Genomic DNA, 17,947 nt, shown 5'->3' with positions numbered 1-17,947 from the left:
TTGAAGAATGTACCCATGTTTTGGTACAATATTTTTTTGTTGATTTTGATGAATGTACCCATGTTTATATATGTGTGTGTATATATATATACATATACATACATACATACATACACATACACACAATAGTATAATTTTATATTTTAATATTTTTAACCCCACAAATTATGGATTTTTATTTAAAATTTCATTAATATAAACAACTATAAATTTCAATTTTTAATTTAAAAAATATAGTAACATACATAGAAATAATTTATTACATTAATTTCAAGGACTTCAATCAAAAATTGAAAACCAACAATGCTTCAGTAAAAGAATATTGATAGTTAGGGACTGCATCCAAAGTCTCCCATTTTTTTTTTTTACTTGTAAATGAGATGTTGTAGGTTCTATTAATCGATGACATGATACCAATTTATTTTTTTATTCTTAGTGTAAATAAATCACTGTATTAAAAATAAATAAATAAATCTTAGTTTGAACGTACATATTTGTCAAATAAATGTTTCTCTCAAAGTTAATATGATTTTTTTTTTTTCTTTGACTACAAGCACAAGATTGCTTTATTGGGGAAAAAATATAGAGGGGTAACTAGACGGAAAATCTAAAGAGAAACCAGCTTGTACACAGAATAAGCTAGTGAAGAAATCTGTTGGGAGGGATCGGGTGAGCCACTTTCGTACGTCTTACTAGTTTTTAGCAACTGCATGGAGAGTTTGTACGTACGAATTAGCAGCAAATGAGATAAATGGTTATGACTTATACTACTTATCCTATCACTTTCAAGGCAAAACTTGCCGACACACACTTTTATACCAATACCATCACGGCATCACCTTATTATATGTATAGTTTTGTTCATGTTATCGTTCAGTAGTCAGGGCGGTATGACGAGCGAAGTTGTCATAAACACACTTAACAGATAATATCATATGCATGCGTGTCTAAATATATGGTTTATCAAGAAAGTTAAGGATACGAAAATCTTGGAAAAGTGTGATTTTTATTTCATTTTATAGGTTTTAGTTTGGCCATCACAACCTATATGGATTGATTGAAAGAGGAATCTGAGCTACACGAAGGTGCCCGAAGCTGTACGTTAGTGTAACTTAGGGTATATTATTCATGCACTCAAGAAAGGTTATTAGAATAGCATCATATCAACGTACCCCCTTTTTCTTATTGATTAATTTATGGGATTTGAATGACATAAAAGTAGTTCAACCTTTACCTTATCATTAAGAAATCATTCAAGAAATAAGTACCGATCGAGTTTAATTAATTTAAGTACTAAAACCAAATAAGATAAATGGGACTTTGTGGAGGGGCTACTGAAGTAGTTCACCTATCACAGTTGGTATGACATTTGTGACATTAGAAACTAAATCACCCAAAAAACCCTACACTTACAACACCATCTCTCCCAATTTGTCTCGGAAGATGAAACAACATTTCCAGCTAGGGTAAATAAAAAAATAAAATAAATAAAAAAAATAAAAAACCCTAAAGTTTTGTAAGGTGGTGATTGAGGGTTTGGTTGCTAATGTGGTTGAGGGAGGCCAACACAGAAGGGTGAAATAAACATATATAATAAGGAAAACTAATGAAAAATGTTTGAAAACTTTGAGTTTTAATGATAAGGACAAAATAAAGGGTAAAGTGAATAGTACCAAGATTGACTTTTTAGTGTAAAAATGTGATTTTTCGTTAAAGTAAACAGTACCGTAATATGGTTAACAACTCCTGACCGTTCACTATATATATTTATATACTTCACAGTTTAACTGAAACTGGTGCATTATTCTTTGTGAGTACTAATAAAAAAGTTAGTATTACTGAATTAGGTGAATAACTAGCTAGTGATGATTGAACGTAATAACTAAACGAAACTTACATTTTGACTAGAGTATTTGGAGAAGAAATTAAGTAGCTTTCACTGGTACTATTCCATGCATGCTCATCATGATTTGCTAACGGTTGTGTGATGCCAAATAGAAGAAACTTTCACTTAATAATATGCTCTTAAAAATTATGGTGGTGATGGAACAACTACACTATGACTATAGACTAATAATTTCAAATAAATAAATAAATAAATCATGCTGGTTTGTTCACACACGCAAGTGGACCTCTTACCCAATTTCACGTAGTTTGTGTATGGTTTTCTACTATTTTATTTGTTAGGAATTAAACAAGTTTTCCACGTTCCTTGATAATGTATCATAGTTTTTATCGAAGGCTTAGACCAACTTCACTACTTCAGTTTGGTCTAAAAAATGAAGACTACATTTTACTCAACTCATCAGCACTCCGGTTAACTACTAGAACCATGACTGATGCAACTTATCGACTCGGTGACAACGTCGCCCTTATTTGGTTTTTCCTATGCAAACGAACCACGTTATTTCGACAAATAAAAATACGATCATTTAGACAGTAATTAACCTGCCCTTGTGCGACCTGAGTAATTAATTTGTGAAGTTACCAGACGTATTACGTTTAACTTAAGCAATGAACAATCTTACAGCCGCGATTATTGCCAACTCTTATTTTACGATTCTAGAATACAAGCAAATACATATCAGTCACCTTCAAGCACTCTGTCTCAACTCCTGTTAACTTATCCATGAACATGTACAACACCCCCGTGAGGGGTATGAGGTCTACGAGGTGAAAGACCCTAACTGCCACCGAATGGTTTTTCTTCACGCATGCTTACACTTGCATTGTCAACTAGTCCGATCTTTTGTATCACCACGTTATTTAGGGCAAGCTAACTTTAGCTCGATGTCAAGGACTAATCTGAGGTATTTGGCAGTGTAGTATAACCAGGTATCATTCATAAAGGAATTTTGTCAGGCAGGAAGAGGTACCGGAAGCGTGAGTCAAATGGCAGAATCCCACAGTTGCGCGAACCAAGAAGACTTTGTCGCCTCTGTGACATGCATTGTTCAACAAAGGCAGCTTGGTGGGGTGGAAGGTAATGTGATATCCACACAGCCAAATTTGAATCATCCACAAGGCCCTTGGCAAAGCAGTGCAGCATTTTTGGCACCAACAACCTCCCCTTGCTGCTCACCCCAACTGAAGCTCGAATGAAATCACGCTGGGCTTCCTGAAGCTCTTCCCTCACATTTTTAGCAGTGTAGGTTCTTACCTGCATTTATGTACTTCATGTCAAAACATAAAAATATAGCTCAACTTCTAAAAAGGAAATAAAAATTAAGCTGTCCTTGAGCACATAGAAGAACTGTAGGGATTACCCCTGGCGAAGAGTACATTCCACAGCTTAAAGCAAAGGTTGCAAGTGGTTCGTATGTATCAATTGCAGACTTCCGTTGCTCATCTGAGACCTTCAGTTTGTGAAGGGCAAGAAGCAAAGCCTGATATTTTTCACTACAATTGTCAGTCAGGGAATGAAGTATATTAAAGGACTAGAGTTAAAATTAATTGATAGCAAACATTAGGCAAAGTTCATACAATTTGTGGTCTATGGAGTGGCGGTTTCATCTTCAGAATTACATACTCAATAGCAGCTGCACTGAAAGAATGTTCGCCAACTGTGTAAGCCGCCTGCAAAAGTACAACACCAATCAATACATAATAATTCTTTGTTGAGTAGCAAATCCAGTGGCATCGCCAAATTGGCATTGTTTTTCCAATGTCGTTAGAAATGCATATTATAGAGAGAATTATCAGAGAAATCAGACCTTTTGCATCAAAGAGAAGAGCTTCAAGTCACTTCTAGGGACTCCATAAGCCAAGTAAGCCTGTTCACAGTAAGAGATATTAAACTCCATAACTTCTATATGCATGCTTTGCAAAGTTCACCAATGCGACATATAATACACGGTAAATGAAGGAAACTTACATGCATGATCAGTGCATTGTACAAGTTAATCCAGAAAGCAAGCTTCTCATTGTAACTCAAATGGATAGGGTTTACTTTCGCCAGTTGCTCCACAAGTACTCTGTTATAAGTTTGGAAAGAAAAGCATAAACCTTTCTGATTAGCTTTATATTCAAACAACAATTTTAGCCATTCCAAGATAACGTTAAGAATTCATAAAGTTTCCTCATTAAGATTTGACCCAATCGAAGGAAAACAATAAAGTAAAAGGCATGATGAGTTAAAGGTAGAACCAGCAAATTTCCTGGAAGTATTTTTTAATTCAGGACCATTTGAAGTATATTTCATGTTTTTCCACACTATAATTTCTTGATGCATAACATCAATTAATGTTTGCCTAAACAAGACAAGAAGAATTCAAAACAAAAAATATTACCTGAATCTCCTCAACGCACCTGCAGCATATTCTAATTGCTTCTTCCCAACTGACATCCAAGAAACTTCAGTCGCTAATCCATAGTTCCCAATCTCCGCCCAACTCAGTTTTCCTCGAACTTTGTAGGGATCACAGGCATTCTCTGAGGCTAATACTTCAGAGTTACTATGTATGTCAACCTGTGGGCTCTGCACCCATGATGAAATCACCGACCGTTCAGATGATGACCACCAAGAGGAATTGGAAAGATGTCCGCGTGGTGACATAGACGAGCATTGGCTCTCTTGCACTGAAGATTTTGACGTTGTAGCTGAATCAGCCAAAGATATGAATATATTTTTCATGCATCTCACCATCTCCTCTGACAGTTGATTTGGATGATCCCAGAGGCCCTTGGGGCGCATCCCCTTAGGAAGCCTCCTGAGCTCAGCAGGTTGAAAAGATTCAGAATCCATCTTCCTCGACATTTTCATATCATGGCAATTTGCAATGGAGTCCACCGCATTCTGATAATAAGAATCACAAAAAGACTTATCCCATGGGTTACCACTTAAACTTGCAGAACATTACTCAACACATAATCAATCGAGAGAGAGAGAGAGAGAGAAAGAGAGCAATATCCAAGCATGAAAAACTAACAGATACCTCAGTTACCGACTGTAAAGATGTTTTGCCACTAGGTTCTGATTGTTGATCCTTCGGCTCTTCACATGAGTCGTCTTCAGAGGAATGATGTATTTTACGATTGGACTGCTCTGAAGTCCTCAAAGAAGATGAAATCTGGTTGAAGTTAAAATAAGTTAAAATACACTACAAGGAATTTGGTAAAGACGATATGTTATGACATCACTTCTTACTGCTGGTTATCAGCTGCCTGAAACAAAGAGCTGCTAACGGGTCTTCGATCACCCAGAAATATTTTATAGATGAAAAAAAATTTCTGATGCTTAAAATAACTCTACCTTTTACTATTTGATATCATTTAGAACAAAATCTATAAAATAAAAACTCTTTCAATGCATTGACATCAGCAACATTTTCAGTTTTCACTCTACTTCTTTCAAGACACTAAAAAAATACTAGAACAATTTAGAAGACATCAAAAGAAAACGAAGGCATGGAAGAATGATAACAGACAACATACCGGTAGTTTCACAATGTCAGAGGAGTGAGGAGACGTTGACTGAGGAGATGGATGTCTCAGACGATATTCTGCAAGCCTTCGTTCATTTCTTTCTTGACTAAGTTGGAATTGCAAAGCAACCAACTCCTGTTCGAGTTTTGACACTGTAACCTCCAGTGCAGAAATATTGCTTAGCAGCTCTTGAGCCTGTTCAAATGGGACAGAAGAAGACTAGTTCACTACCTAAAATCCCAATCTGAAACCTGGATGATCCGTCAATATGGTAGCAGGGATGGAATATGGAAAAGAATAGTTAAGGAAAGTGTTCAAACTCAAGGTAAAACAAACACAAGGTTCAACTTAATGGATTAAAATCTTTCAAAGATTTGGTGTAAAATCATACATGCTCAAAATCTGTGCCATTGTATGGAATATGAGTTTGATGTTGCCTCTTTCCAATACACTGCTTTTGGGACAAGCTTGGGGACCTTATATAACGTTTCAGAGCCATGACTAGGCAGCAGACAAATCTATAGTATGTAGGATAAAGGAAACATACATAGTTAGGGAGGCACGACGCACTGGAAAATTTAACAGTGTTTTTCTCAATTGCATTTTGCAGAATAGCATGTAGCTCTAGTTCTTCTCGCAGCTGCAGTTGCAACTGTTGTACCTATAGTAGAAGCACTTCCATAGGTTAATTATAATTTGTGACTATAACAAAGATATTCTTAAATAAGCAAACATATGACACTGTTGGAAGAGAATCGAACAATGAGATGCCGCCTAGCATGTCCCGGGTGTAATGCGTTCAGAAATTTACTGGAACTATAACATGTTATCTAGCTTAACCCAAACTAGGAATTTAGCAAGATTTGAACTGATGCTATCTACTGCAGTAAAATTAAAAATCCCTTGAGACCAAAACACACATTGAGAAGGGATGACGTAGCATCCATGAAATGACGAGCAAATTTACAGCATGCTCTCTGGTTGATAATGTTATACAATTGGCTGCCAAGTCACAAGTCATATTGAAAGTGAAAAGCAAATTTATTAGCATAATATATAACTTCAAGTGGCGAATCCCCACCACTCCAAAATCAGCCCAGAACTTTTGGACTAAGAGAAGATGCATACGAATAGTATTACAGACGCAAATAGTTGCTTGTTGCTTTCAGGTAGGAAGGAAACTTACATCCTGTTCAAGCTGGAATCTGTAAGGGTAAGTATCACTGCTTTTAGTGCACGACCCAAATCTTCCAATACCTTCATCGAGACTGGTCACCTAAACGTTAAACAAATTATCAAAATTAGCATCAGTAGGAAGTGTGACTTAAAACCACATAAGCAACAGACAGTAATCTCTATAACAAATAATGTCCAATAAAATGCTATGTAGTTATTAATTTGAACCACATTAACCAGAATTCCAAACAACAAACACCTAGACTGATCTTTGACCCGAATGAATTCCTAAATTGTAAAGATTGCAATTATACCAAAATCCTAAAAGTCAGGATTTGAAATATTACAAAGCTAACCCCGGACCGTTATCAATCTTAAAGAATGGGAACTGTCATGTAGGAAATAATGAACTTTGCACCTAACATCATAATCCATGTGGTTCCAAAATGCAAAAGATATAGCGGACCAGGAAAAACAATAAAATCTGAAGGAATTTGTAATTAAACTCGCTCCGAAAATGAAAATAAGAGACTCAATTTATTTTCCTTGCATAATCAAACATCTCCTGGTCTAAATCTTGACTGTCAGAATGGTTCCCATGTACTTTCGTTACTAACATAATTTTTAACTTTTAATTCACAGATTTCGACCATGATTATGAAGCAACTGACATCGACCATGGAGCAGAAGGAGAGAATGGAAGAAGGAGGGGGAATCTAATCTAACAGCACAAATTCGTTTTCGAGAAGGCCTGAATTTGCCGAAACACAAATCAAGTTTATGCCCACAAGCTCTTACCTGTGAAAATGAGCGCTCACTCTGAAGTTGTTTTGCAGCATACGACTGAATTTCCGAATTACTAGTGATGCCAGAATGCGAATACTTACAAAATGAAACGTTTCTGTAATTTGCAATCGAACAAAACAAGAAATCATTATCAATGAAATATCTTATAATATCCACTCCACAATGAAATATCAAAGAACATGAATGCACACTCACTGGCTCAAGGCAGTTTGCAGAAACGGTGAGTCACACATCTTGCGATCATGGAGTTTGGCTTTCACCGCATAAACACACATCCAGCGATCACCCAAAACAGCTCGGCTTCCGGTACTAGAAGCTATGCCTTCCCACACATACAAACAAGCATCACAAGATCCTGCAAATCCCACTTCAAATGTAAAACACCTGTCTTTTTTTCCAATTTTCAATGAACAGTTGTAGGGTGTTTTCGGGAAGACAATCTTAGTATATCTCAGAACCAAGCCTAAGTGAGATGTATAACTAGAAACACATGGTACTGTGCACCTGTGAGCCATATGGGGACAAATAAACTCATGAATGCTACAGCTACCAGTCATTTTCAACACAACCATACAAACATTATCATGACCAGAATCGTTAACCCGAAATTCGGTTTCGAATTAAGACACGACAACCTCAAATCATTGTAATAATAAAAAGGGAAATCTGGCAAACCACCTTGTGCACTTCCATTACAGCAATCAATTACAAATTTACAGTTCACATCCCACGAAATTCAGGGCTTCCAAAAAAAGCAGTAAATTTGGAAAATCATGAGGATATGATATTCTACAAAAAGCAAAAGGAAGAATGATTCGGTTCGATCATTAGAGTAAAGGGTTTTTTGCACACAAGGAGGTAGGACACCAAATGCAAAAACACAAAATTGCTAAAGAACAAAAGTGGGGGCACTTCCTAAACCCTCGTGGTAGTGGGAGTCAAAAGTAGTTACATTGTGAGTTAATAGGACAGCAATCATCAAACCTACCCTCTGAAAGTCTTCCAATGGTCTTTTGGAGAGAGAAAATGGTTGCTTTTTGCCCCATATTACATTCCCTTCCATAAAAGTAAACAAAAAGTAAACAAAAAAACTTATTTTTGGTAGATGCCCTCTAATGGGAGAATAAATTTCACTGTGACATCCCAAACCAATAACGCAAGAACCTCAATGAGACTTCACTTAAACAATAATCCGACTGAGATTCAAAAGTGCAGGTCAAAAGAAGGCAAAGGGGTTTTCTTTGCACTGAAAAAGCTTCCAATCTAAGCGACATGATGAACTAAATTACTCAAAGAAACAAGTAACGGAAGATACAATTCCAGAGGACGGATCTCAGTGGTCCCCCATTTGCCCAAAAGACCCTTCCTTTCAATTTTTCACACTGATCACAATCCGACCCATAAAAAATTAAAAGATCCCTACTTTTCTGAGTGCTCAGAAAGATTATAAGCACAACAAAACAAGAACATGCAGGTGCAAAATTGAAATCAAAAACCAAAAAATAGAACCAGAAATTAAAGGGGGTTGTTGGTTGTTACTTGTTAGCTCAACAAATAAGTAGAAAAGCAGAAAGATGCATACATATTAGCTAGAGCAAGATGTCAACAATTGACCCAAATTTCCTGCTGCTGAAAAGACCCCAACTTTCAACTCAAAATTCTTCTCCTTTCTCTCTCTCTCTCTCTCGAACTTTAACCAATTCTCCCTCCTGAAATTCAAATCTTTGTCCACCTCAAAAGTGACAAAGATGCGGCTGGGCAGATTAAGACTTGATAAGTAACAAGGATTTTGTGCAAGTATAAAAACAAAATGTTTGGAGAACACAGAACAATACTTCCAAACAGCAAAACACTAAAATAGTACCTGCCCTTTGACTAAACGGTGACAATACTTCAATTAAATAAATGGGGAAATGGGCTTCTTGTCTCTTGTTTGTTCTTGTTCTTCTGTCTGCTTATGCACAGAGCTTAGTGAGGCCAAAGATTGATCCTGTGTTTAAATTTGATCTTGCGAAAAATTGCTTTTCTAATAAGTGCTTTTGAAATTTGAAATTACGAGGAGAAACCCAGTTGCCAGAAAACCATGCTGATTATGTTATATGGGTACGTGGGCTGTTTGTGTTGAGTGAAATCGCATCCTCCGTGTATCTGGAGATGTGTGAAGTACAAGCATTTATTTGATACTTATTGCAGTAACAGACTCAGAGTCACAGTTTCCACGGCACCAAGAATATAATAAAGGAAAGGCATGGGCATTATGGGTAATTCACAATAAGCATTTATTCGACTTAGGGTTATTCTGACTTTTAACTAATTGCCCAAAAAAATTATTAATTATGACTTCACCGCTCGGTAAATAAAATTTAAAAAAAATGTATGTACATTATTACTTAGTACGATGATTTAGTAATATTTTTTATTTATTTGTAAAGTAAAAAGTTTTATGTTTAATTTTCATCAGACGAATTTGAACTATATTATTGCTAGTCTATTATAAAATTTTAACTCACTCTTTCAAGCCTTGTAAACATATCGTTTATTTAAAAATAAAATATGTGTTTATTATTTCCTTTGATCTTTACCATTACTAAAATCAACTAGCTTTTTAATCGAATCGATCTAATTGTTTGTCGGATTAATTTACAATTTCTTGAAATTGTTAATCTGACTGAATTGACCCACATTTGAGAAACCGATAAATCAGTTAACGAAAAGTCGAAAAACTGGCTTCAAATCTGTATTGGTCACAATTTGGCATTTGTGTTTGTTTAGGGCATTAGGTTTGGTATCAGAACCAAAATTTTTGCCCACCACTCTTTGTAAATCAAAGAGGGTAAAGCTTTCATTGTTCCCTTCTAATAATAAATGAACTTAGGGTTTAGTATATATAAATATTTAACTTTTTGGGGGTGATGATTTCAAATTGACCTCAACTTTTTTAATATATTTCAAATTACTTAACGTTTTAAAATTACAACATCTATTAAATCACTAATGTTAAGCACTGTTCTAAAAATTCCCGTCTAGCGCCGCCTAACCCCCTAGGAGCTAAGCGGATGGCCATCGCCCCGATTAATGCCTAAGTGTTTGAAAATTAAAAAAGAGCGCCTAGACCTATTGAGGCGCCTGCCTAGACACCTGCCTAGATTGCAACTCAATTAAATAGAAAATAAATAATTTTCCTTTTGCATTTTATTGTTTCCAATAAATTGTAAGAGACTTATTGAACACTTGAATAAACATACATTATATGTTTGCTCCCCATGTTTTCATTATGTTCCAATACTTCATAATATATATGTCATTCTATTTTCTAGTTTATGATGAAATTATATATATTTTTAAGTATAAACAGACACTTATATACACAAAATACAATAGATTTACTTAAATATGTCTAGGCTCCGCCTAGGTGCTAGGTGCTAGGCCCCAGCTCGCCTCCCGACTAGCACCTAGCTTTTTTTAGAACCTTGATGTTAAGTGATGATGTTATCAATGTTACATGATGATGTCATGAGTTTTAAGTGATGTAGTGGACAAATACTGAAGTTAGTTTAACTATTGTCATCTTTGATTCAAGTTGTTGTGAATTGTGAAAAGTAAAAACCTATTAGGGGTGTTTGTTTGCATTCTTTAGCTCTCACTGGACTGGCTTAGATTAAAAGTTAGTGCAATCCGTGTTTGTTCACTGACGCGACTAAGTTTAATGGGACAAAGGAGGACTCGCCTCGACTAAATCCCTCACTAGGAGGTCTTAAGGCCCCCAAAAAACAATGGGATTGCTAGTGCCGTCTCCCTCATCTACCAACAGCATCCCGCGAACCCACATGAGCAGCATCATCCCCCTTCTCTGGTGATCAAACCAGAAACGGTTGTCGCCGATCTTCATTATCCTGCAAACCCAGCGCCCTTTTGGCATCTGGGTTGGTGATTTGGGATCTTTTGTTATATGGGTTGACCCGAACGACGACAAAAACGGGTCTTTTGCAACCTCTGCTTTGCTTTGCGCCTCCCATCTCCTTCTTCCCCGCTTCCCCCAACCAAAAAACCCAGAAAAAAAATTGAACAAAACAAACTCAGAAAACCCAAAAAAAATTGTGGGATGAGCTTGAATCAATGATGGGATTGATGTTGAGCACAAACCAAACCTAGAGAACATAAAATTCCTAATCTCAGACCTTCCCTATCTTTCACCTTCGAGCTAATTACACATGCACCCCGCCCCAACTCCTTAATTTTCACTCTATTTTTTGCTTTGTGGTTTGATTTTGAAGATATGCAGTTGATTATGAAGTTGTGAGAGGAAGTGAAGAGGGTGAGAGAGTAGGGGAGAAAGAATTGGACGGGAAAGGAAAATGGAGGAGATGGAGAAAAAGGATGAGAGATAGTTTGACCAAGAAAAGGGAAAGACAAAGAGAGTGCCTTGTTTTTGGGAAAATTAAAAAAAGAAAAAGAAATTTAATTTTTATTATTACTTTTAGTCTGAGACTACATTAAACGCTTCACTAAGTTAGTCCAGCTTAGTCTATTTTAAGTCAATCTATTGTGACTTGTGGAACCATGATTTTTCAATGTTGGAGTTAGGCAGATCAGAATACGAATACTTCAGAAGTCATATCATGGACTTAACAACTTCCATCACGGGCTGCAAAGATGAATCAGTAATACCACCTTCACCATGTTCCAACTCAGTGGGCCAAGTCTACCGACTTCATTGAGATTGACCATACTTGTTTTGCAAAATACGGAGACCTGATCCAGTATGGAATCAACCGGGTTTCCTAGAGTTCCTACAATCTAGAAATTAGCATGAGTTGCAAGTAATCACACTTCTGAGAGGATGCGGTATCTACTCCTAGATATTCTTTGGAATTATCACGGTTTAATACGGATTCTATATCCTAAAAAGAGTATAAATACCCCTATATGATTTATTTTTGGTAACACAATTATCGCATACTTATTCTTTTGCCTACTACTTAAATCTCATAATATTGCTTACTAACTTGACCGTCGGAACACCGATCCCGAATCCAAAGCGTGACAATCACCCCTTAAATCTTGGACTAGTAAAGGACCTAACATATTACAAGTCCCTCCCTCCATTGAGCCTTTTTCTTTCTTCTTGTTCTGAAAATCACTTGGATCAAGACCAGTGATAGGAAAATAGGTCAAGGCCCAAAGAAACCAGGTCCGTTCTGTGCTTTTTAACCTCATCTTTAAGAAAGGACAACTTACAATAAGATCAATTTGCTGAACTTTGACCAATCCAGGTTATTTTGAGAACTTGTTAACTCCAGCTACACCTGCTGCGTGCTACCTCCTATCTCTTTCAAATGCTTTTCACATACCTGCAGCCTTGAGATAATGACTAACTAGTCTTCAAATGCAAACAATGATGAACACTCTGGCCGGATTTTTTAGAATATTCTAAATATTCTATATTTTGGGATATATTACCATTAAATTTTTTTATAAAGATATAACGAATTTTAATTTCAATAAAATAGAATTTTCATTTTTCTTATATGTTGTGGTCTTGTAGGCTTGTAGTTGAACTATTTCTCATATTGTTAATTGATTTTATGCATGTGCTTATAAGTAGTTGGGCTAATCTTCATATTACTAATTGGTCTTATAGTGGAACATCAACTTCTTCATGATATCAGAGTAGGTTGTTCAATATGTGAAGCTCAACGACCGCACATGCTCCATTTCACTCGAGTTGTATTGTCCACGTGTTAGGTTTGAAAATTACCACACATGACGAAGCGTGTTGAATCTCATATTGATGAAAGGATGGACCTTACGTGTACTTATAAGTAGTTGAGTTACTCTCGATATTGCAATTGATTTTACGGTGGAATCTCAACTTCATCATATAATTTTTATCAATTATATATGCGTGTTTTCTTTATAAGCGATATTATTACTATACTCAATACTATAGAAAAATAAATTTAAACTCGAAACACAATGATTAAAATAAAAAACCATAAATTTGGCAATCCACCACTTGCCTATCCGGGCTTATATTTCGTATGTTTCACTACTACTAAAAATGGCATAATAGTTACTCCAACAAGGGCCATGCATTATAACACACTAGTGTCTAGCCGGACACTTGAGTAGCTGTGCATGCAATTATGTTGAGTTGTTATAGAAGTGTTCATATTTGACGTTCGAACATAATTACTACGATTGACAGTGCAATTATAAATGAAAAAGGCTTCAAAACTTTATATTTTAACAAAAAACTATCTAATAAATTTAGTAGGACACATATAGAGGCTATCAATGCGATGTCGTAACTAGTCTAGTTGGTCCGTCCGAATAAGCAAAATAAGTTGTATAAACAGAGCTTGCATCCTCTGTATTACAGCGGTTGCTGACACAAAGTTAGCTGATGCTTATTCCCCAGATACTGTCATTGCTTCTTCTCCAGGATAAAGACAAAAAGAATAAATAAATAAATAAATAAAATAAAATAAAAAAAAAAAAATATATATATATATATATATATATATATATATATATATAAACATGTGTGCCCAACGCGCGTTAAGTTTCATAAACAGTATAGTATCGTTAAGTTTCATAAACAATGTAGTACCGTTAAGTTTCATAAATAATGTAGTAAGTTTCATAAAAAGTGTAGTAAATTTCATAAACAATGTAGTACCGTTAAGTTTCATAAACAGTGTAGTATTGTTAAGTTTCATAAAAAATGTAGTAAGTTTCATAAACAGTGTAGAAGTTTCACAAACAGCATGTGTGATGACGTGCGGGTCTCGTGCATCAGTTTTTTTTTTTTTTTTTTTTTTTAAGTTTCTTTCATTAAATAAAGTTATAGCATGAGTTTTTGTTAAAATAAATTTAACCCAAACCCTTTTCATGAAAATTCCCTCATTGTTAAAGTTTTTCACTTAATACCATACAAGAAACTTGGCAGTTTTGGTAAGAAACACAAGCTGGGTGTAAAGAGCATTTCTTAGTTAGTTAAGAACATTTACTCTGAAACCCGATATCTTATTAATAAGGGTAAAACTGTAAACAGTTAAGTTTGTTAAAGGTTGTTATAAGGAGGCTATGGTAGTTTGTAATTAGTGAGTGATTAGTTGGATAAAGATGTAATTAGATAGTTAGCTAGTACTAGTGAGTCACTAGTATATATATATACATCAATGTGTAACTTTATTGAGTTGATGAAATGAAAGAGTTATTTTCTTATTATGGTATCACTCGCCTCAGTCCTACGACATTTGATCCTCTCATTCTGCTTCCCCTTTCTTCCTCTTCGAATCTTCAAACCCTAGAAATCGCCACGGCTGGCTCTCATTTTTTTGAATCTGCTTCCCTTGTTCATCCAATTCCGATGAATTCTTGCCCTAATTCCTCTCTCTCCCCGGCAACATCGTCGATTACGATCTAGAATATTGGATCTATGGTGCCAATGAAGCTCACATCGACGAACTATCTCACCTGGAGTGCTCTGTTCGCTCCAATCTTTCACCGGTACAATCTCACCAGAATCATTGACGACACGATGTCTGCTCCGCCGAAATACCTTCTTGACTCCTTTGGTAATTGAACCTCTACTCTCAATCCTCAGTCTGTTACTTGGTTTGAAAATGATCAAAATATCTTAATTTGGATCAATTCTACATTATCAGATGCCCTAATTCTGTACACTGTTGGAGTCAATTCCGCTCGTGAACTCTGGTCCAAATTGGAATTACGACTTGCAACTGCATCGCAATCGCACATTCACGAGCTTCGTTCTCATCTTCGTAGCATCAGGAAGGGTGATTCTACGACTGCACTTTATCTTCAACAAATTGAAGAAATCGCAGATGCTATTGCAAATGCCGGAGCCCCAATCGAAGATTCTGAGTTGATTTATGTAATTTTACATGGTTTGCCTTCTAAGTATGAGTCTTTCATTGACGCAATCCAATTTCGCCTCGGTTCAACCACCATTGATGAACTTCATGGGTTGTTTTTGAGCAAGGAGCTTCAATTGACTGCTTGCACGAAAACCTCACCATCTGCCCCAATTCAAGCTTTTAATTCTTATGTTGGTCATCTTCCAACACCACATGGCAATTTTGGTGCTCAAGCATTCATTACTCAGAACGGATCTCCTTCGCAATCCTATGGTACTCTAAATCGTGGCAACTTCTTTCAATCTTGCAATTACAACAATCGTGGACCACAAAGGAATAATCAAGGTTTTCAGGGCAATCAAAGATTTAATCGTGGTAGTCAGGGTAATCATCATTACAACCATGGTTCTTGTTCTCAGTACAACAATTTTAACAGAAAGATCTCCTGTCAAATTTGCTGTCAATTGGATCATGAAGTTGTTGAGTGCCCTTAGCGCATGAATCCTAGTTTTGGTACCAAGAATTCTCCAGCTACCTATCATGCCTTCACAACTCCTACTTGGCTCCTTGATTCTGGTGCTAGCTCGCACATGACTCATTCCTACATGAATTTACAGAACCCTGAGCCATACACTGGACATGTGCAAGTGTATATTGGTGATGGCAAAGGTTTGCCCATACTCAATTCTGGTTCTTCTACATTTAATATTGGTTCTCATTGCTTTGATCTGAAAAATGTCTTGCATGTTCCTTATCTTAAGCAAGATTTGATTTCTGCCAATCGCTTTATACTTGATAATTGGTGTTATATTCATTTGTATCATTTTCACTTCATTGTGAAGGATCTTTCTTCGAGAGAAAACGCTCTTTAAAGGTCCTGTGGGAGTTGATTTCTATCCCTTTCATGCATCCTCTATTGCTAGTAATCAAAAGGCATTTGCAACTTATGCTAAAGCCTCACAGCAGACTTGGCATCAAAGATTGGGTCACCCTGCACTCAAAATACTAAATCAACTAGCTTTTAAGTCTTGTATTTCAGTTTCAAGTGCTGCAAATAAATCTGTGTGCACTAGTTATGCTCTAAGCAAGCCAAACTGTCTTTTGCTTCTGTTTCTCGTACATCAATTAGGCCTCTGAAGCTTCTGCACACTGATGTATGGGGTCCTGCACCAGTGGTTTCTCAATCAACTTGATGTTAGCAATGCCTTTCTGCATGGTACCTTGACAGAATATGTGTTCATGATCCAACCACCAGGATTTGAAGACCCTACCAAGTAAAATCATGTTTGTCATCTCCATAAGTCTTTGTATGGGCTAAAGCAAGCCCCTAGGGCCTGGTATGACAAGTTAACCACTGCATTGAAGTCTCTAGGTTTCTCAAGTTCATCAAATGATCATTTCTTATTTGTCAAGAAGGATCCTGCATTGGTTTTCATTTTGGTCTATGTTGATGATATTATTGTTACTGGACCAAATGCTTAACTCTGTGAAGCAATTATTTCTCAGCTCAGTTCTTTATTCCCTGTCAAAGATCTTGGTCATCTTCATTACTTCCTTGGTATTGAAGTCAAGAGGTCATCATCTGGTATACTCCTCTCTCAAACCAAGTATATTCTCGATCTCCTCTCCAAGGCGCATATGGAAGGTTCAAAACCTTATGTCACTCCACTTAGTACAACTAAATTGGATCATGAATCTTCTCTGCTTGATAAACCTGAGGAATATAGGTCTTTGGTTAGTGGTTTGCAATACTTAACATAGACACACCCAGATCTGTCTTATGCCGTAAATTTGGTTTGTCAATTTATGCAAAGCCCGAGACAAGCTCACTTTCAGGCAGTCAAACGCATTCTCAGATATCTAAAGGGCACTCTATTTCTTGGATTGTGGTTTCCAAAATGTGCTAAATCTCTTACTCTCGCTGCTTTCTCTTATACCGATTGGGCAGGTTGTAGTCTTGATCGACGCTCTACTAGGGGGTTTTGTGTCTATTTGGGAGACTCGCTTATAAGCTGGAGTGCCAAGAAACAGCCTACTGTGGCTCGGTCATCGATAGAAGCTGAATATCGATCATTGGCTAACACTGCAGCTGAATTGATATGGATATGGAAGCTCTTAGTTGATGTTGGTCTTGTTCTTCCTTCTTCCCTTCAGATTTGGTGTGACAACATTTCTGCCATTTCATTGGCTAGAAATCCAATCTTCCATGCTAAAACTAAGCATGTGGAGATTGATTATCATTACATTAGGGAAAAGGTGCTTGCTAATCAAGTTTAAGTTCTGTTTGTGTGCACTCAAGATCAGGTTCCAGATATCTGCACCAAGGCACTATCCAAGCACATATTTCATCTTCTTAGGGACAAATTGTCCCTTCGATTACCTCGGTTAGGTTTGAGGGGGGATAATAAGGGTAAAATTGTAAACAGTTAAGTTTGTTAGAGGTTGTTATAAGGAGGTTATGGTAGTTTGTAACTAGTGAGTGATTAGTTGGATAAAGATGTAATTAGGTAGTTAGCTAATACTGGTGAGTCACTAGTATATATATACGTCAATGTGTAACTTTATTGAGTTGATGAAATGAAAGAGTAATTTTCTTATTACTTATGTTTGATTCTCTTACCATCGCTTGTATAAAACAAAAAACACAAGTTGGG

The 17,947-nt window shown here is 36.4% G+C and overlaps 1 protein-coding gene across 4 annotated transcripts; it reads right to left on the bottom strand.

Annotated features, from left to right (window-relative positions):
* Positions 1 to 2,431: 2,431 nt before the first annotated feature.
* On the bottom strand, positions 2,432 to 9,616 carry LOC137740025 (uncharacterized). 4 transcript variants are annotated; one of them, XM_088699983.1, is made up of 14 exons: positions 9,276 to 9,616; positions 8,990 to 9,161; positions 7,603 to 7,762; positions 7,399 to 7,501; positions 6,611 to 6,700; positions 5,972 to 6,085; positions 5,434 to 5,619; positions 4,935 to 5,069; positions 4,290 to 4,795; positions 3,875 to 3,974; positions 3,714 to 3,773; positions 3,484 to 3,576; positions 3,267 to 3,386; positions 2,432 to 3,160 (listed from the first exon to the last, which is right to left on the bottom strand). In XM_088699983.1, exons 3-14 carry the CDS (start codon positions 7,680 to 7,682, stop codon positions 2,843 to 2,845), a joined length of 1,905 nt encoding a protein of 634 aa, XP_088556109.1. In that variant the 5' UTR covers positions 7,683 to 7,762; positions 8,990 to 9,161; positions 9,276 to 9,616; the 3' UTR covers positions 2,432 to 2,842. The 4 variants fall into 4 exon arrangements, 3 of the variants coding, with proteins under 3 accessions (XP_088556109.1, XP_068335913.2, XP_068335912.2); XM_068479812.2 differs by lacking the exons at positions 8,990 to 9,161; positions 9,276 to 9,616 and adding an exon at positions 8,086 to 8,397; XR_015966515.1 differs by lacking the exons at positions 8,990 to 9,161; positions 9,276 to 9,616 and having other exon boundaries at positions 3,267 to 3,399; positions 7,603 to 8,041.
* Between the last annotated feature and the right edge of the window lie 8,331 nt (positions 9,617 to 17,947).

This window comes from Pyrus communis, chromosome 9, assembly GCF_041283825.1.
Source record: "Pyrus communis isolate YQ-2024b chromosome 9, ASM4128382v1, whole genome shotgun sequence".
NCBI classification, from domain to species: domain Eukaryota; kingdom Viridiplantae; phylum Streptophyta; class Magnoliopsida; order Rosales; family Rosaceae; genus Pyrus; species Pyrus communis.
The sequence above is the reverse complement of the archived record's forward strand: the minus strand, read 5'-3'. Positions and strand labels throughout refer to the sequence as shown.

Coding starts and splice junctions, on each gene's coding strand:
- LOC137740025 (XM_068479811.2), bottom strand. CDS start 7,979: ATGGTTGTGTTGAAAATGACTGGTAGCTGTAGCATTCATGAGTTTATT. Junction 3,975..4,289: donor GGTGCGTTGAGGAGATTCAG/GTAATATTTTTT, acceptor AACTTATAACAG/AGTACTTGTGGAGCAACTGG. Junction 3,577..3,713: donor TCTTCTCTTTGATGCAAAAG/GTCTGATTTCTC, acceptor GTACTTTTGCAG/GCGGCTTACACAGTTGGCGA.